Source organism: Enoplosus armatus, chromosome 22 (genome assembly GCF_043641665.1).
Source record: "Enoplosus armatus isolate fEnoArm2 chromosome 22, fEnoArm2.hap1, whole genome shotgun sequence".
NCBI classification, from domain to species: domain Eukaryota; kingdom Metazoa; phylum Chordata; class Actinopteri; order Centrarchiformes; family Enoplosidae; genus Enoplosus; species Enoplosus armatus.
Window position 1 is genome coordinate 13,640,087 of NC_092201.1, and position 20,962 is coordinate 13,661,048.

At 41.1% G+C, this 20,962-nt stretch overlaps 1 protein-coding gene across 2 annotated transcripts in view; it reads left to right on the forward strand.

Annotated features, from left to right (window-relative positions):
• The window catches only part of syn3 (synapsin III), an 83,211-nt gene extending 62,509 nt beyond the window's left edge, over positions 1-20,702 (forward strand). Inside the window, exons 6-13 of one of the 2 annotated variants that reach the window (XM_070928845.1) lie at positions 6,636-6,698; positions 12,202-12,344; positions 13,163-13,237; positions 13,412-13,514; positions 19,061-19,192; positions 20,161-20,185; positions 20,299-20,455; positions 20,579-20,702. In XM_070928845.1, coding sequence (XP_070784946.1) covers positions 6,636-6,698; positions 12,202-12,344; positions 13,163-13,237; positions 13,412-13,514; positions 19,061-19,192; positions 20,161-20,185; positions 20,299-20,455; positions 20,579-20,702 — 822 coding nt within the window. The remainder of the gene's footprint in view (positions 1-6,635; positions 6,699-12,201; positions 12,345-13,162; positions 13,238-13,411; positions 13,515-19,060; positions 19,193-20,160; positions 20,186-20,298; positions 20,456-20,578) is intronic. The other variant, XM_070928846.1, reaches the window with a different exon arrangement.
• The last annotated feature ends 260 nt before the right edge of the window (positions 20,703-20,962 follow it).

Consider the following 20,962-nt stretch of genomic DNA (forward strand, 5'->3'; position numbering starts at 1 on the left):
ATACTGTACTATACATTTCTTCCTCTCCCAATCACTTAGCAAGTTGTGATGACAAAGCAGGTGGCTTGGCCACCAGAAGACACCACCAACCGTCTCCGTCACTTCTCCATCAGCACCTCAGTGTTGTCGTCCGCTCTGGAAACTTCCATCCTCAGGAATAAGTTGTGTTTTCCAGACAGATGTCTCCCTCATGGAAATACACCAGGATGGACCCTAATGGAAACCAGATGAGCTTGAATTCCACACCAATAATTACCATTCCCCATTAGACGGCCTTTACTGTGTACACTTTAACACAATGGGCATCTACTGTTTGTTGCAGGTTCAGGCAGATGTTAGCCTAGGGGGTTACCATGACATCTTGTAAATGTCTGTTATGGATGCGTATCCAGGAACTACTGTATGTGTCAAGCTTATGTCACTCTGCAGGATCTCACTTAGTTTGGGAACATGTGTAAAAACATTTTTTGAAGGTTTATAGTCTGAGGAATTTAGCCTGCTGCTGTTTTGTTCACTTGAAACTCATTTCAATTAATCTTATATACAAATTATGATTAACACCTTTACATTTGTAATTTTTAATAAAAGTAAAATACCACAAATAAGTCAATATTAATAATAATTCATATCAGATAGGGGCCAGATAAGGGCCTCATTTTGACATGACCAGCAAAAGATGGGTCACAATATAGTAGTAAGTGTGGGAGATGAAAATTAATTTGAAGGTTCACAGTAATTAGCTGTTAACTTCTGATTAAAGGAATAGTTTGACATTTTGGGGAATTAGCTGATTTGCTTTCTTGCTCAGTCAGATGAGAAGATTGATACCACTCTTATGTCCAAATAGTAAACTGGAAGCCAGCAGCCGGTTAGCTTAGCTTAGCATAATGGCTAAAACGGGGGCAAAAAGCTAGCCTAGTTCTCTCTAATGGTAAACAAATGTTAGACATTACATCCCATAAAAAACGTAACATGTCGATTTTACACAAAAAAATGACATAAATGTTAATCCGTGAGCTCTAGAGGTGTTTTTAGGCTTATTTGGTAAAGAAGTGGCAAAAACTAAATTATTGAATCTTTAAAGCTTCCTCGAATCACTTCTTACTGATGACAGTAACTGGTGCCTGTAACTGTGATACGCTTCCCCTCCTTTGATTTTCCAGTTTTGTTGCTCTATATATGTTCAGACAGTTGAAACGCTACACCTCCACTGGTTAATGTGTTCAAAAAGCTCATCTGCACTTCATACTGATCTGTTGTACCCATCATCACAGTATAAAGTATGTCCTCCCAATGATTTTTGGTGTAATACATTTGTATTATAATTTGTATTGGTTCAAAGTGAAAGGCTAAACTCCTGCCTTCATTTGAACGACTCAAACATTTACATGCAACACGTCAGGTGTATGAATTCAGTCAGTAACTTAGCTGGGACTTCCATGATAATGGTCTCTTGAGGCACTTAATCTGCAGGCAGGGTTTGATGTGGGCAGGCTGTCTTTGGTCCCACTGCGGTCGGACCCTTGAAAAGGATTCTGGGTCGGGGTCCCCTGCTCTCGTCGTCTGCCCAAACCATTGCGCCTCATGTCTTCCCCTTGATGTGGCAGGTTTGAGTAGCCATAATAAAAATTAAGAGATCATAAATGCAGGATGGATGCACCATGTGTTTTGTTGGATAATGCATGTGCCCCCGAAGAATGATTCAACTCCTTCTGCTCAGCAACTGAAGCACTGCTCTGCTCTCTACATGCTTTCCATCGGAGAAGGTGTGTGTGTGTGTGTGACCCAGTTTTGCTTGGCTTTGTGTTCAATACTTAACTGGAGTTTTACATTATTTCACTTTTCCCAAAATGTCTTTAATCTAAAGGCACTGATGGTTGCTGATCAAATGTCAGGCCTGCTCTCTGCTTCAGAAACGATTAGGTTTCATGGTTTTCCCTCCCGACTTGTTGCAATTCCCACTGGTTGCCTGTAGCAGTTGGTCACACTTTTAAAGATGCACTTATCAATATTTTTATATGGACAATGAGTCAAATGACTTTGTGTCATTTGAGAGGGGTCGATCCTAGTGATGAACCCAAAGAGAATTATCACCCAACCCTGCAGTTCCTCTCAGCTCCACAGAGCATTTGTGTCTTTCAGTTCTTTGTTTTAGTTTTACGGCCCACAACTTTACTGTTTTGGTTCACCCTCGTCACCCGTTTCCAGATTGTTCTCAACAAAGATTCTCTAATAAACCCACTGTGCTACCCGCCCAGCACCGAACAGCAGACAGAAAAAGCTACTGACTAGCTGGTGAACATAGTGGAGCATTTAACGGCTAAAGAGCCAGATATTTCCCTCAATAGTTGGTAGAGACCAAAACGGAGCTAAAAGGAGACTGAATATTGGATTTACATTCACCAGGTGGCCAGAAACACAACTCCATATGAATGCTAATGTTTCTCCATGTCTGCTGATGTGTAAATAGGTGGTGCTGTGGTCATAGGTTGTTCTGCTGGCCCTAAGTAGCCAAAAAAATCAAGTAATGCTGCTTTAAAGCCATAGTTATCTTAATCTTAATCTTAATCGTATCTAATGTTGTTGGGATTAGAGTCGATTATAGCATTTAAAGCCACTTAAACTTTTTTTTCCCATAATAATCGTTTTGGCAGTTAAATAGCTTTTTATCTATGTTAGAGTTTCAACTTAATCTTAAATCTATTTCCAAATTAATTTTCAAATCAAGGTGTGATAGTGATAGTGATAATGGATAGAATCCTTCTATCGTGGTTCCCTTAGGTTTTAAATGTGCACAGTGGGATGTGGAAACTTCCAGTCCTCTATGGATAAACGTTTTGGGGATCAGAATGTCACATGGAGGTGTTTTGAAGTTAGGGAAGCATGATTCACCTCAGACACTGACCTGAGCGACAATCCTATGTGACTCACTTCAAACAATCTTTGCATATACAGCCAGATGGAGGGGAAGCGCGTGTGGGGGTGGATGGGCTTCCCTTAAGTATTTCCATCATGTGCCAGGCCTGGTCGTCTGGCACATTTACTGTAAATGAAGGGAGCCTGTGTGTTACGAAATAAAACCTAGACTGGTGAAATCACCCACCATATAATTAGCTTTTTTAGCATATGACTCCTTAACGTCTTAACCACACTGGATGCTTTTTACAGATTTCTGCTGGGAACAAAAGGCTGAGTGGTGCGCGTGTAGCTGGGATGTAACAGAAAGCTGAAGTTTTAAACCAAAATTTCCACATCTGAGAGCTCACGGGCGCTAATGGCCACTAAGGCTTTTTTTAAGGATGGAAAGCTGTTTTGTTGAACAATCTCATAAAGAATATCAATCACTGTAAAATAAAGACTCTTCCCATAAAATAGCCTCCCTCATGTCTGAAGGAACGGTTCCAGTCACAGTTCAACCAGTGACACAGAATGTTTTCTAACTCTGCTCTATTTTAAAGTTGGAAGCTACAACAGAGAAATACACAAAGCCAAGGAAAAGAATAAGTTATTCAAATTGCAGATCCAAATGAAAGTTACTGAATGTTTTATAAAGAATATAAATCCAAGGCAAGAGAGAATAAAATACTGGTCAAAAATGGCGATTAAACAGCATTACATGAAAGAAATTCTGTAATTAAAAGGCTACAATTTTAAAACATCATACAGATGTATTTAAAAAGGCAAAATTTTACAGCAAAATCAATCACTCCGCAATCAGTGGTTTGTTATCTGAGCTTGTTAGCTAACTTATTTAAACCACATATTTCTGAATGATGAATTTAGCTGTGCCATCTGCTGTAAAACAGCCAACATGCAGACTCTGGAACAGCCAGAATGAACCTGCAGACAGTATGGCTCACATGGTATCAAAATGTCAGGGATTACAAACTAATGTAAATGTTCTTGAACTGAGGCAGTCTTATGTTTATGTTCTTCCCTGGTATTGTAATATCGATGACAGTGCATTTTTTGTGGTCTGCGAGTTCATCAGAAAACAACAGTGAGCGCACGTCTCCGTCTGACGATCCAGTTTCATGAGGGGGAGCGGATGTGGTCGTCTCTCCCCAACATGTTCGCCGTCTGCCGTCATTGCCACACTGATGGGAATGACTGGGAGGAACATGTCCAGACAGAGTGGGTGGCTACAGCCCCTTCCACCCAAACCAGTCTCTCCAGCAGACAAACAGACATCCACACTGTCCTACTGCTGTGCTCCTCTCAGATACGTGCTAAACCTCAGGCATCTTATCGTTCATCATGTGACGCACACACGTAACTGCTGTAGACGCTTTGAACTTCTGACTGCCTCATTGTCACACTGTTTGTGAAACACGAAAACACTTAAATCACGATCTCATTTCGTAGAAAGCCATTAAACCAACTTAATTCCCACTAATTATAAGAATTAGACACATTTATATGGAGTTTATTTTATGTCACATTTATAGTAGTAGCTGTGTAAAGTCTAATAAATTGCATCAAGTGACGTTTGCTGTGTGGTCTTCAGCCGTTGCCCAAAACCCCAGGGCAAAAATGGACTGGTGGGCCCCCCTTACTCAGTTGCAGGCGCAGTTGCTCGCTTTGCCTGGTTGGTAGTCCAGCCTTGTGAAAACACCCTTAAAACTTCAAAATTGTAATCCTTAAGATCTCAGTCCTCTGTCTGTGTGAAGGCACTTTGAATCCTATGCAATAATGGCGGACCCTGCCACTTACTACTTGATACAGTCTCACCTCCCTTGTGTATTCTGGCATATGTGAAGTGATAATGGAGACAATTAGAGTACACTTTATCTTGGCAGTGTGTCGGCCAGGCATGACCTGTCAACAGAAGCGGCACTCACGCCCTCTAGCAGCTCGATGTCTGTTCAAGGCTCTGCACAAAACAAGCTGACATTAGGATGTACAGTCCTGTCAACTGTCAGGGAGGGTTTGAATGAAGTGATAGCAGCTGTTTAGGCGTTCCTTTCCTCCTTGCAGGTCTGAGCTTATATCTCCATGCATGATCTGGCCTTGTGCCTCCCGTCTGAACATCTTCTAGTACTATGTTTATTTAATTCTGGACTTCATGCAACATGCATGAAAGCATTCTGAATTCCTAAAATGTTGGGAAAAAATGGGTCTTCAGCAATGGTCACATCTGTCTAAAAGTATACCTGAAACCCACGCTGAAAGAGCACATTCTTTTAGTGCAAAACTTCATGCAAATTTTGGATGATTATGTAAAGAAGTGTATGTGCAGTATCTTTAGTAACATCAATAAATACAACAAGAGTGGGGAAAGTGCTTTCGAAATTGGAAAAGTCCCTCTTAGATTACATCCCATTTACAATCATATCAGTGGATTTATCAAGGGGCGTTCAAACCACAGGGAGGTTTGAAGTAATCTGTTGATGTTTCACCCACTTCAGTTCTACAAACTATGAGAAATAGCATGTTAGCGGTCTGTCTGGTTTGTCCAAATCCATCACAATGAGCTGTGGTCTTCCACCCAGCTTCCCAGAACCTCGCTCTTTTGTGTAATAAACCAACATTCTTCCGACTCCACCTCATGCCTCCTAAACTGGGCAGCTTTAAGTTCAGCAGAATGGTATGAGAGCCAATGTCTTTCTTTACAAGGCCACGGTTCTGGACACTTCATGTACACATCCAAATCAGTGGCAAAGGAAATAGTTTTCCGCTTTTGGTTGTCTCTGAATGTGGTGTTTACCACATGTCTGTCTTACTGTATATTTATAGCACCAAGTACAGATCTGAATGTCTCTACTTGGTGTGACATCCATTCCCAAACTGTCGACACCAACAATCCCTGAGCTTCCAACTTTTATTCTGCAGGTTTCAATCTTGAGGTTAAACATTTTAATCCCCATTATTTTTCCCCCACATTGACATTAGCATTTTATGTAGAGCTGCTATAATCAAAATTTTTGTATTATAAATGACTGTGTAATGTGAAAGGTTTTATTCATGCTAACCCACACAGAATTATCACCCAACTCTTCAGTTTCCCTCCAGGCTACAGAACATTTAACATCTTTCTACTCATTCAGCTTCACTGTTTTGGTTCACTCTTTTTTTAGAAACAGTAGTTTTCAGCGCAAAAAGTCAAATAAACCTACTGTACGCTAGCTGCCCATCATCAAACACAAACAAACAAAAAGTTAGCATTATATATCATAGCAGTTAGCATAGTATTAGCTGCTAAAGAAGTAGATATTTCCCTCAAAGAAACCAGAAGCTAAAAGAAAATTGAATATTATATTTATCAGGTGGGCAAAAAAAGTACAAATGAATGCTAATTTTGCTCCATATCTGCTGAATGTGTAAATAATGAGCAGTTTGCTAACTTGTTCGCTAACATATCAGCTTTATAGGGTGATAATTTGTCGGTGTGTGTCACTGTTAAATGGCCCAAAAGAATCAATGTTTCAAGAGCGACGCCCCCTTTTTTTAGCTTCAACACGCCCCTTTCACAAATTGAAAAAGTGCATTCAAAAACTGAGAGCTTTCACTGTAACTCACTTTGTTTCGGAGTGCTATTTAGATGCCAAGAAAGCAAATACAAACTCCACTACCCAGTTATGGAAAGACCAAGGTTATTACACCAGCTAACAATCTGATGTTGTTCTTGTCTACAGGTTACAACTCCTTCCTACCCCGTGGTGGTCAAGATGGGGCACGCTCACGCTGGCATGGGAAAGGTAAGTTCCTTTAAATATACAGACAAAATTACTCACACACATTCATTTGTTCTTTTATCTTTGTCAGAACCAAAAATGTACACCCCGGACTTTAATATTAACCCTGAACTTTAAAGCCTACCCCTGTCATTCGATGTATTGTGTTTGTGTCTAACCCTAAATGTAATCCCTTGCCTAGAAACAACTTAAAATTATGTTTAGGGTTACAGTAATTAGGGTTAGAAATTCAACTCCAATTTAGGAAGTTTCATCTTAAAGGACTGTTGGACACTGTTAGCTTACCTTAGTATACAGACTGGAAACAAGCTAGCTTGGCTCCACCAAAGGTAACAAAAATACACATACCAGCAACTCTAATTAGTAAGCTTTAGAGGTGGTTAACCTTTATGCTAAGATAAGCTAACTGTCTCCATGTAGCTTCATATTTAACAGACAAATATGAGACTGGTATCAATCTGCTCATTTGGCAAGAATGTTTTTTCACAAAATGTCTAATTATTCCTTTAAGCCAGGAAGACAGTAGAGGACGTTTAAAACATTAATTTTCTTGCGAGAAGAGTCTGCGTCACATTTGTAACAACTGACTTTTGCATACAAGCACGCAAGTTCAGATTTCCACCTTTACCGGCTCAGGTTACAGGGTCTAACTCAGATTTGTCGAGATTCCAGTCATGCAAAACAAACATGTGATATTATCAGAACAGCTTTGACTGGTCTGAGATTCAAACAGGAGGCAAGAGATCGGAAACCTAAACCCCATCTGTTCTAGTTTGTACAGACCAGTGCTGTCTCTCCATGATCTTTAAAATCACAGTTATAGTCGGGCTGTAAGGTGCGTCGTGTGTTCCTCCTTTACTCTCACTCACAGATATCTGATTGTTACAATGGCAGAAGAGCACACAGACAGACACACCACTGATAAGGTCTGAGTACAGTCCACTGGTATTTTCACTTTTGATATTCTCTTACACAACAAGTCTGGCCGACTAACAATGTCAGACGATCTAACATGATTGCTCCGTGGAAATAACTGTAGGCGGATGTCTATCATCTGTTGATTTCATAATGAGCAATGAACAGTGTTCATTGGATTGTAAATTTAGCTTTTATAATTTATTCATTTGAAGACACAGAGTTACACAATTGATACAGCAAGTTCACACACTTATTCTCCCGAACACGTCTCTCTCTCTCTCTCTCTCTCTCTCCCACCAGTTACTTGGATTCACAGGGGGAGACACTTCCTATATGTCTTTTACCCTCGTCTGTCTGGATGGGCTTGGTTTCCTGTTCAGGAGCCAGACATGTTATAGAATTTCCCATAAGGCTGGAGGGGGAACTTGGCAGGCCCTTGTAGAGCAGGACCTCGTTTAGCCCCTCAGACCTCACAGAGCTCTGAGAACGGACACATGGAACATGTGGGATTTAAGTCATTGCTCTTTTGTTTGATTTTGACAGAAATCTGTAATGCTTTCGTAAGTGAACCAAAGAGAATGAATTTGCATTTCTACCTTGCTATTACCACATTTACTAATAAACACCGCCTATATGATATTACATCAACCATAACTTAAAGGTTCTACATGCAGCACATCCTTACATGGTCTGGTATGACCAGTAGTTTATGGTGGCTAGTGTTAACTAACATTATCAAACTTTAAATAGACATTGCTGAGTCAGTTCAACTTAATGACTTTTCTCTGCTTGTGTTGTTGTTAGATTACGTTTTATCATGTCACACATGAGCATTTAAATGGTTTTATCACACAAGTAAAACAAACATAAACACTATCTCAAGGAGACGTGTGTTGTTTCCTGCTTGTGGTCTCATTTCACTCGCTCTCAGTCAGGTCGCCCAATGATGATGTCTTTAAAGCAAGTGAGTCAAGAAAATCATGTGAATTTAAGGGAAATTCAATGTGCCATTATCCTGTAATTATCACTTGTGGCCAGAGTGGCCGTTGTTCAGCAAAAGTTACATAGTCTTGGTTTTAGGTAAATTGTGGTCTTGTATTCAGAGAAAATGTGAATCTGTGATTCAGTCACAATATCCACTAACATATGTACGTCCAGTGGAAAAGAAAAAAGGTTTAGTTAGTTATGTTTCTGGAAAATCTAGCACAATCTGTTTTTGTTTTTTTATCCTAAGGCTGACATAGGCAATGCAGTGTGACCGAATACAAAAACGTACCGAATGCTGGTCACTGAAAGGACTAACAAATGCTAACAATACCACTGGTGTGAGGTTTTATTATTAACTGGATATTGATATTTGTACATTCACATTTTAAAAGGCTATACACATTAGATGTGGCTACTCATTTAGCCTCCTTCATTTGACAAACATTATTTACATAACAGTAGCAGAGTGAAGCTTAAACCCAATTTTCCCATTACGTGTTTTTAGACCCGTCAGGCTTTGTATTTTAGCTAGTATGTCATTCACTCTGGACACTGACCAGTATGACATGACTTTTTCCACCAGGCGCTGTTCTTCATCTCTATGCCAGTGTTTCACCTTCTCTGGCTTACCTTTTTACTTTCTGTTTGCATCATTACGGTTTGCTTAGTTTCTCCGAGGAATTGCGTAAGTCTCTGGATGGATTTGCGTGCTTACAGCTCAGAGCTGGACCAGCCACCATAGCTATCAGGTTCTACCTCTGGAGCCATGATGTGAACTGTGAGTCACTTCCCTTCATTCGGTTGATTTTGTTGTTTCAACTTCTGCCCGTTTATTGTAAACGGGAAAGGTTCAGTGCTCAGCCTCAATTCTTTGGTCACTCTGTTGAACAGAATGAAAAAAGTTAGCTGAATGCACATATTTATAATAACTTGGTAGTACATACGCATTTATGTCATTTGAAAAATGAAAGAAGGATTGCTGTTTTGTTGCAAACAGACATTGTATTGACACAAGGTCAAAGAAGCCCTCTGACCGAGTGACCTCAGTAAAGCACAAATCACAAGCCAACATTAAAGCCACACTATGTAGCTTTTAAAGAAGAAATAACGCATTCTTCTTCTTACAAATTAAATATTGAATTCATAAGAAATAAAGCACCCCCTTGCTCACTTCAATACACTTGCAGGTTTTGCTGCTACAGCCTTATTAGCCTGGTTTTGTGACTGTATTGTCCTTCTTTGCTTGTGCTACTACACAACACTACATTTTAGAATGTCACATACATTTTTATAAACATGGTGTGTTTACTTGTGTGTTACTGCTGTACTCTTGGCTTCAACTCTAAGAGAAAATGTTCTTAAATGTAAAGATCCCCTCCAGATATGTATTAAAACATATATACAAATAGTCTGCTTAGATGTCTGATATGTTTTCTTCCGCAAAAGTATAATTTCCACAATACAATCCTTTAAAGGCATCTACTCCTTCTAGCTCATTAAAAATTCCAGAATCTATGAATATGCATATGAATATGCCAAAGTTTCCTGCTGGACACGAGATGTCTCCTGCTTCACTGTAAAGTCTATTCTTAGTGTGTGTTCACTGGCGGCTTCAAGTTTCTACATTACACTTGTGTAAGTTGCAAATTGGACCAGGATTGGCTTCCAAGCTATTTGTGATGTCACAAATTATGCTCGTAGGCCTCACCCCTTAAAATCAGAGTTTCAGTGAGCGCAGAGAAGTGTGCCACTTTCAGCAGATGAATGTGAAAACATCCTTCTAGTGTCAAACTGCACATACATCATTCTGCAGAGTGAAGCTCAAACATCCAACTGAAGGAAAAAAGAAACAGATTTTGAGTGAAGGGGGACTTTACATTCTATTCATCAGACATGTACTTTATGGGCTTGAAAAATTATAGATATTTACTCGTCTGCCATCTGAGCTCATTTGAAAAACTAATGGATTTAGTTGCAGTAAAAGAGCTTTTTATGTGGGTTCCAACAATTGTTTTAATTGTATTACCCATCAAAGTAACAACACTGTTTATTGGACCACATTAACCATCAAAGTTGCCCGCCCTTTTTTTAAACCTACTTTTATTGTTTTGGTACCATTCTCTCTCTTGCTCAGTTTTGCTTTATTTGTTTTCCCACTGTTGGTTCATTTTTTGGTGACGGTTGCTTCATTTTTAAAAGCTCTTTGGGATTTCTTTGTTCCACCCGGACAATTTGTATTTCTTCTTCAGCGGTTTTAGGATTTGTTTGTGTGTTAAAGTGCACTAAACTTAAACCCCTATAAACACTACATTAAACTGTTTCACAAAGTGTCTAATTTCCATTTGTGCTTACCGCCACTCCATATTGATCAGTATGACAGAAACTGAACTGTTTTGACATCATCTATGGCACAACTTAGCTATTTCTTTATGGTGATCTAGCAGTGAGATAGTACTCAGTGCTAGACCTTCTGACTGTGTTCAAACTGCAACTTTTTATCCCCATGTTCTACAACATCAGACCTTGAGTCATGCAACTTGGTAGCCTCTGGTATGTATATAACTTGTACATTAGCATCTGAAGCAAAACTAATATACTCTAGTACAGAAAGGATCTAGAAAGGACATGAAGCCTACTTTGGATCAACAGACTGCAATGAAATGTCCATACTATTTTAGAGTGAGTTGATGATCTTTACACCAACTAAGTTCACTTAAAAATATACTTAAACTCATCTTCTCAAGAGCAAAACAGAGTGACGAGCTGAAACCCCAGAGGAAAAACCAGGGCTTCCTGGTTTCTGTATCTGGTTTGTCTTTTTTCATGATGGCAGCTCACCGTTTCTACCACTTCCACTGTGTAGAACTGTAATGACACCAGTGAGAGGGATGATGATGAGTGAGTGGGAGCTCTGGACTGAATCATTTTGCATCTTGAGACACTGAGCTCTGACAGTTTGCCATACATTCAAGCTGCTGATTAATGAGTTTGTCTGCCAAGAAGCCCCATTTCCCATGACTGATGGAAGACACCTCATAAATTGTGTATCAACTTAGTCAATAAGAAAATAGCACCACCTACAGAAACATCATCCAAAGAAAATTGAAAGAGGAAGACATCAGAGGAAAGCTGTTGAACTGACAGATGATCCCTGGGAATTGTAGTGAAGAAGCCAGTGAAAGCTTATCTGTCCAAGATGGAATGTAGATAGAAATAAATGAGGGTCTTGCAGACTACCACTGAGGGGCAACTAGTTGTTTCCTTCCTATGTTACAACGTCACACCTCACTGTTACCTAAATACCTAAAAGTTATGGTGAAAAATACTTTTGGGTTTTATGTAAGAGCCATGTTTTGTGTTGATGGGTTCCCATTGCATCATTTCCCCTCCGTCTGTGTCCACAGTCTACAGTCTAATCACTTGATGGGAGTGAGCTGACGTAGTTCAAAGCCACCCCTGGCAATGTTTCCATCCAGGGACCCTTCATTATCCCGCCAGTGCACAAGTGTGAAATTCCTGTGGGATTCTAAGCGGCCACTGCCAGCTTTGACTGCACGCTTTTTAATTAGCCGCTCACTAACGAGTGGCGTCTCTCCCACAGATCAAAGTTGAAAACCAACAGGACTTCCAGGACATCACCAGCGTGGTGGCTCTTGCCGGGACCTACGCCACCACCGAGCCCTACGTCCAGTCCAAGTACGATATCCGCATCCAGAAGATTGGCAACAACTACAAGGCTTACATGTAAGACGCTTCACACCACCAGCATCATACATACATACATATGACACATATGATGGGTGACACCCTTACAGATGTAGTGAAGCTGCCTATAAAGCTAATATTTTTGCGGTTAAAAAGGTGGTAAAGTTCCTGAGTTCCTCAGTTGGGTTATGGGCCCCTGGAAAAGTTCCTGCAGTGGAAAAAGGCTATACAAACTTCAATCTTTATTTAATCAAAAAAGCCTAACAGAGGTAAAGGCCAAGATTAACAGAAGGCATCAATAACAAAAACATAAACATCAGAAAACAGATAACACAAAATATGTCACATAATCATGTCATTCAAGTGCAATATTGTAATAAATTATCTGTTTTATAGACCAAAAATCAAGAATCGCTATTAGATTCTGAGATGTCTGCACTCTCGCAAAGTCATGGTCCCATTCCTCCTTCAAACCCACACACCCATTTGGAAGCAACAGACCTTGTAAATTCAGCCTAGCGTATAGGAACAAAGAATATGAGTCAACACCCTCTTAACTTTCAAGTCTCTGTATCTAAACAATGACTTGACCAAAAGCAGAGGAACAGAGTAGCCAAGCCTTATCTCATCTGGTTTTCCTCTGGCCTCACCATGAAAGCATGTCTTCAAATGGCTCTGACACAAACATAATGTAGGTGTGGATGGCAATCATCATCGCTGATGAACTGACGATAGCTTCTCCCATGAGCTTTGCTACACAAGCAAGAGTTGTGAGTGACTAAGTGTTGGTGGAAAATTGTAGTTTTTTGACTGGAGGCAGGTTGATTCATTTGTTGATGTTTGTATTTGATTTGCAGGAGAACGTCCATCTCTGGGAACTGGAAAGCTAATACAGGCTCTGCCATGTTGGAACAGATCGCAATGACTGACAGGTGAGCTGACTCCAGAGAGATGGGAAACGCTGACCTGTTGTAGAGAATTTACTACCTTTTGTATATTTTATGCCTGTGAGCCCTGTGAAGTCCAACCCACCCATCACGATATCTCCACAGAATATTGGGTCTTTATTTTTTGGTTTATCACTTATTAGTGTCACTGTGTTCCAGATATCGGATGTGGGTGGATTCCTGCGCTGAGATGTTTGGTGGCCTAGACATCTGTGCGGTGAAGGCCGTCCATGGAAAAGACGGCAACGACTATATCATCGAGGTCAGTTTATTTTCAGAATAACCCCCGTCTAGCCGGTGGAAAAGTTAAATGTCATCAAAAATGTGGATTTTTACAAAGGCTGCACCTGTTGAGTTAAAGGCCGGTGGATAGAAAAACATTTCCCATTCCAAACATTTGCTGCGTTAGTGGGATCGCATGGCAAAAGACCAATCCAGTGTGAACGTCACCTTGGATTCAGTCTCTTTCCGTGCTGATAATATTTGTCATATCATAGTGAAAGTCAAAGGGGGAGAGTGTAGCCAGACTTGATGGTACGTTATCGTCAGAGCCTTGACAGAATGATTAGTCTGTAGACCAAACACAGGCAGGAGAATGAAAACAACATCAGGAGTCAGCGGTTGACTCACTGCGTCTACCAACACAGCCTGTTTATTTTGAGTTCACTGGTGAAGTTTGGCATTCTTTTCAAATTTGGTGGAGGTTTTCCTCCAAAATAACTTCAAGTTTGTTGTTTCATTCCCCAATGGAATGAGCATGGCGGTAACACTGCCTGGGGTCACCGATCCTGGAAATGTATGCATTCAAGGGTCTGTAATGTCACATCATGAAACATTATATTAAAGCTGCTCTAATCAATATTTTTATAGTAACCACTGATCAACTGACTATGTATAATGTGAAAGGGGTTGCACATAGTTATGAAACCATTCACCAGACTGCAGTTTACCTCAGGTCTACTGAGTGTTTTAGCCTCCTCTAGCTAATTGTTTGTTTGTTTTTTGAGAGAAGTGCTGCCATCATACAGGAGGATCATAGAAGAGGCACAGAGACCAGTTTCTACCTCTACATGAGCTGAAAATAGACGACAATGCAATTCAGCAGCAAGATGGTTTGGATTTGAGCAAGTCTTGAGTAGCATGATTTGCTTTCTCTCAAATGGAAGACATCTCAGTCTGCCGTCAGTGTTGTTAAAAAAAACTGTTAAAATGCCCAGGCAGGTTCAGTCCTGTTGTATGAGGGCTCGTTGCAAAACAGGAAATCAGTAGCTTAAGTGGAAGTATACTAGGCAGCTTTCGATTGCCCTCGAAAGTCCTCCCACAGGAATGCCTCATGATATACTATGTAAGTGGATGATATGTGGGGGAATTTGCCCTGGAGAGAAGCGGGAAACAAATAGTTGTATCATCTGTGATCAGTTTTGTTTTTAGAACGGTCTTCCATGTCTTCAAATCTGAGGAAACAGGCCGGTCTGGGACGTCTGATGTGCCCATATTTAGGTTGAGACCATGACATCACACTGCTCCCTATCTACACGCTGGGTGAGGTCAGCAGTGAGAAAATACTCAAACTATCTCAGCAAATATCTACCAGCTCCCCAGAGATGTGTGGTCTGAGAGCCGGACTGTTTGGACAGAGAAACTGGTGACACGGTCGAGTAACACTTCCTCCGACTGGCCTGCTCTCTCTCACTGTCTCTCTCCGACCCTTCAGCGTGATGGAATTTAATTAACCACGACAGGGAGAAGCTGTCGGGCCCATCACAGTGGGAATCTGTTTTTTGTTCCAGACAAAGACATCAGCCATGACACCTCTCCCTAATGAAAAGTAATGAGCTGCTCCGAGGCACTTCATTAACAGTGTACTGCAGCTGGTATTAACCTGAAGCAAGCTCCAGCTTTGTGTCAATTCACAGAAAAGGTGTGTGTAGACAATGGAGGATGCTATGACATGACATCCCACAACAGTATGACACAGCACACGTTAATGTCAAATGACATGGCAGTAATCATACAACACGACAATGACATGACATGTAACACAGACAATAGAAAATCCCCAGATGATTAAGCCCACTGACTTTTGTGATCCCCTGACTTTTCCTCTAGCGCCGTCACATTTGTGGTTTTGATTGAAATGTCTCAACAACTATTGGATGGATTGCCACCGAATGTTGTACATTCATCACCCTCAAGATGAATTGTATTCAGTTTGGGGATCCCTTCACTTTCTATGTAGTGCTATCATCAGGTCGACATTTTAATTTGTCCAATAATTCCAATGCTGTTATAATAGCATACCTGCAAAACTAAGGTCATTCCCATCAGCCTCAGCTGTACTTTGTGTTTAGGGCTAATTGGCAAAAGTTAGCATGTCTGACAACCACACAGAGATGCTATATAGCAGGTTTACATGTAGATTCAGGATTTAACATACAAAACATAAAACTAGCTATAGGTTAAACTACGCCTTTTTCATTACTAGTAATAATCCAATAATATAGGCTAATATAACATTCTGATAGGAGCCATTCTGTCACATGTGTTTACTTTAAGTACATTTAGCTGCTTTTGTACTTATATATAAAATTATGAATGCAGGAATACAGTATTTCTATACTGCAGTATTGCTACTTTTACTGAAGTAAAAGATCTCAATACTTCTTTCACCACTGGTATCACATAATATGAGCTGTGATATGATATGACATGGCAGGATGTCACATTACATTACAGCACAGCCTAGCACAATGTCACGTGACATGTGAGCACGTACACAATACAACAGCAACAATCACATGACAGGACATGACACAAGGACATTTTGACAGGAAGGAAAACAATGGCCTTATGATTAAATAATGCATGAAATTGCATTTTGGCATGGCATGATTTGAACAGAAAGTGACAACATGGAACAGGCATTTTTTATTTCATCGGACCTTTGAAAACCGTGACAAACAAATGATTTGACTTGACAAGATGACAGTCATGACAGGATTATTACCTGAGCTATTTGAATGATACAGTCAGAGATAGTGAGGTGAAAGGAAGGTACATTAAATAGAGTTTAAGGATACACCGCATACTCAATAAGATAAACGTATGTAAAATATCCATGGGCTTTTATTTATCTTTATCTTTATTTAACACTGAGTGAATCATAGAAATCATCAGCAAGAGGGAGGAATACAAACGCTGCTATCTTAAAGCTTCAGTTGTTTTCCCCGGAAAACGTCACCCTCTGCCCATCCCTGTACCGCGACTGCACCATAATTTTTGAATGAGCACATTTCACATGTTGTGCTCTGTGAACTTTCCCATGCAGCGGGGCATATTGTCCAGACAGAACACTGTGCACCTCAATAAAAGTGCAGAATAACACCTCTGTGTTCCAGTGCTGAAAAGTCCAGTGGCAGCTGCAGTATTCTGCTAGAGGACTCTGTATCCTAATAAATCAGTAGGGTGGATCCCGGCTCTGCTTGCCATCACACGCCGTTTGAAGTGGGGCCTGGCGGTCGCTTGCCAGGGCCTCTGCTCAGTCCCCTGTGGTAATGACTCAAGCGGCCAAAACACCATGCAACGCCCCACCTCACCGCCAAATCCTAGCCAAGAAGCTGGGTACATGCAGAAAAGGAAGGGCTTTAAAGGGTTCTCTGGTATGGGTAGTGGTTCTGTCCAGAACAGTATGAACCCAAATGGTTAGATCTCAAATTACTCTGAAAAACAGTAGGAAAAAAGTAAGAAACCCTGGCACACAAAAACACAGTTTGGATTTTAAATGTTTTTTTCAATACACCGGATTCATCACGTCCAAGAATGCGTGAAATATGATTTTAATTTTACTTTGTGGTTTGACATGTTTCCACATGAAACATGATGTTGGGAGAGGATTTAATGTCAGGGAGGGCTTAACTAAAGAGATTGAGACTTGATTAAGGATGGCTAGGCTGGGTCTTTCCAAAATCATCAGTTATGTTTTATTGAATGTAACTTTTATGTACTCTGCGGAGTATATAAAAAACTTTCGCATACTGTAGCAAAAAGAGTAGTAGTAGAACAATATATTGTGAAATTTCACTTAGCCACGCCCTCCTTAGTTACTGCTGCTCTCTGTTCTCCCACGGCTCGTGCAGTTTACAATGATAATTGTGGCAGATTTACCATCAAAATTCATCGTCATTTTTGCAACAATGGTACTTGATTTCTGTCACAAAAGCTTTTTTTTAGCCATGACTACCAGTTTATCAGCTGGAGTTAGCTGGCTAGCTGTAGATATGTTCCTAACGGTGTGAAACAAGCCTAAAGAGCAAGTTTTAAGTTTTCATATGGACATTTTTTGCAACATTAGCCACAACTGGTTCCTAGCTTTGCAAAGTCTTTATCAGTAGTGCTTTCAAAGGTGACACAATTTCAATCTAACAAAACACCACACCACATGAATTGTGTGTTTTTATGTTTCCAAACCAGCTTGCCTCGAATTGCTCTTAAGGGACGAATAAAGTATTTTGAAATAGAATTTAACTGATGCCACTAATAAAAGTTCTACCAGAGCAAAGGGGAAACCCGTTTAGTGACATGCGCTGATGCAGTGTTTGTTTGCAATGGGATCCCTGCACGCTCTCTGCAGCACATGGTTGGGCCCTGCTTGGCACACACTGTGTGCAAGTGGATCAGCACATGCATGCATGCCCGGCTGTGTTTACAGCCTGTGGCCGGGGTGCGGTGCGGCAGTCTCATACACCACAGCGGGCATCTGCATCCAAGCCAGCAGCTCCAGCGGCCACACTCCTCTGCTCCTGTTTGTTTTGGTCTTTAGGGAGGAGGATGGCGAGTCTCTGAGCCCCATGTGCTCTGTGGTTCTGCAATACACGTGTATGCGCATGTGAGCTCAAGTGGTGGGAAAGTTGTTTTTTTTTCTTTGAGGTTAATTATTTGTGTTTGGCAATGGATGCGGTGCGTGCCCTTCCAAGTCATACCCGGGGCAACATAATATTTATAGATGGAGTCACATTTTATTTATCTGCTGCTCGCTGGAAATTCTAATTGTGGGTCCTTTTTGCCCATCAGAGGGTGGTACAGGAAAATGGCAGTTAGTTTGAAAGATGAGATTTGCGTGTTCAAATATACCTATTCAGTTTATCTACTGCTCAAATGAGAATAGGTCAGGAGCATTTTTGCCTCCTGAGCCCTTAAAATGAAGCTATACACCATCTAAAGCTGCACAGTAAACTATAAAAGGCTCTCTTTTTACTTTGGTTCATGTGATTTATTATCAGAGGGAGGCTGAGAGGCTGACAACTTCAGGGGATTTTAAAAGAAAAAAAGCAAGCATCAGAGAGATATTCCATCCCATCCTATCCTTTTTTTTTATTTTGCGCCCCTCTGCAGGGTCCGAAACCCCAGATTAAACACTGCTGAACTCTACAGTGGTGGTGCATCTTTGTTGGAGGAAGTGGTAGGACAGATCCGGGACAAGGGGCTTTCTGAGGAGCATGATGCATGGGAACAAACAGAAAAGTCAGTGTCATGCTCAGTGCATCCGGCAATAAATTCTATTTGAGGCCAGCAGCGTTGTATAGCTTATATTGTCTGAGATCTCTGTAAAATGACTTCATCACTGCTGGCAAAACACCACACAGTCCATTATCACTGACATCATTTGGGGTCTGAACTCGTCCCATCTTCATAAGAGATATAACACTGCCATCTAGTGGAGGATTGATACAGTTTCAGTTCTGTGGCGTTGAGCTTTCTGCTGAAACGGTTGTCCAGGAACCTGATTGGCTGATTTTTCTGTCTCTGTAGGTGATGGACAGCTCCATGCCTCTGATTGGTGAGCACTTGGAGGAGGATAAACAGCTGATCACAGAGCTGGTCATCAACAAGATGGCCCAAGTGCTGCTGGGAGTTTCCACACCTCAGCCTTCGTCTGTCAAGGTACATACATACATTATGTCTGACACATCGCCTTTACACACATAGTGAACTAATGCTGCTGCTATTAGGATTACTACTGTAACTACTGACAGTAGTATTAACAGTACTCTTATAGTAGTGCTACAGTATGACCATTACTGTTACCATTATTGTAACTATAAACATAACTGTTGTTACTACTAGTATTGTTAATATTAAAGTATAATAAACAAACATTACTTACCACTACTTATACAGTCACTGATATTACTACTGTTACTACTACTAATATTACCAGACCTGTTAATGGGGTTCTATACAGTGGAAGTCCCTGACGTCAAGTGGTAGTCAACTTTCACAGGAATGAGTGGGCGCCATCTTTGATACAACATACATCCATGGTGTGGAGGGGGGGGGGGGGGGGACTTGTTAAAAAGCTTTATTAATGTTTTCTTTGAACCCTCCTCTTGACTTAGAAAAGACCCTCGCCACAACATGTCAAAATACTATAACAGTGTTAAACTTGTTTAATCATGTACCCCAACTGAAACCCTAATGTCTTAATGGAACTTCTAATGTACGCGTTGATAAAACCCGGAGCCAGGGCTGTTGTCCTCTGCATATGGCCAAGTGCTCATCTATGAGCCACGACACATGTAAAGGTTGTCCTGTCAATGTAACTATTTATGTAATTATTAAATGTATTACTCAGGAAGGATGAAATAAAGGGTTAGGGTTATTTCATGTTTTATTGCTCATTATATAACGATTTTAGGACTTCAATTTTTAGTTAAATGTCCTGCATTTCTGATGGGTTCCCCGAGATGGATGATTATAACTGGAGCTGTGTTTGAGGAAGGGAAGCTCGAGCCGGGGACGGGAGACAACGTTCTCTGTTTGCAAAGTAATGTAAGAAGTAATGTTCATGTTTGGTGTCCATGTGGGCACTTGTATGTGCATGACTCAGTAATGACTCTGTGTCCCTTCATCCACAGACCACACAGCCCAGGCGAGGTAGGAGACACTTTTGTTTGTTTGCGTGTTTGTTACTGCGAGTACTGGCTGCGTCAGTGTGATGGCAGAGTAAAACCACTGATCTACATGTAATTTGTGTGTACCTACTATAGGGGGACACCGCTCTGCTTCCGCCTCTCCATCCCAGTCGGCCCAGGGTTCACCTCAGCGAGCCCGGTCGGCCACCACCTCACCCAGCCAGGCCTTCCAGCCCGGCCCCATCCCTGCCACCTCCGGGCCTGGAGCTCAGAAACAGTCACCACAGCTGAAGTAAGTCTGCATCGGAGTCCCACTAATAGTACCCTAATATGATCCATCAGTATAAGATTAAAGTGCCAATGTGACTATTTCAAGTTCCTCTTTCACTAAACTACGGTTCTCTTTACTGCACAGCAAATCCCAGTCACTGACCAACACCTTCACAGAGACGTTACGAGGAAACCAGACCGACGACGAGGCCAAAGCGGAGACCATCCGCAGCCTCCGACAGTCCTTCGCCAGCCTCTTCTCCGACTAAAAAGCCTCCCCAGAAGCTTCCTCTTCCTGTCAGTTGTCAGGTTCGAAAAAAAGAAAACAAAACCCTGACTGGTTAATCTGTTCTGGAGTCTCCTTCCTCCTCAGAGCCTCAGCTTCCTGTTCCTGCTCTTTCCCTCTCACTGTTTGTGAAGTTTAACACCTGGTGCAACCCACTGTCCTCAGATTAACGATTAACATATCACTAGAAAGGCCAGTAGAATAGATGGGTTCTTCAATGATGGTGTTGACTGAAGATGTCCA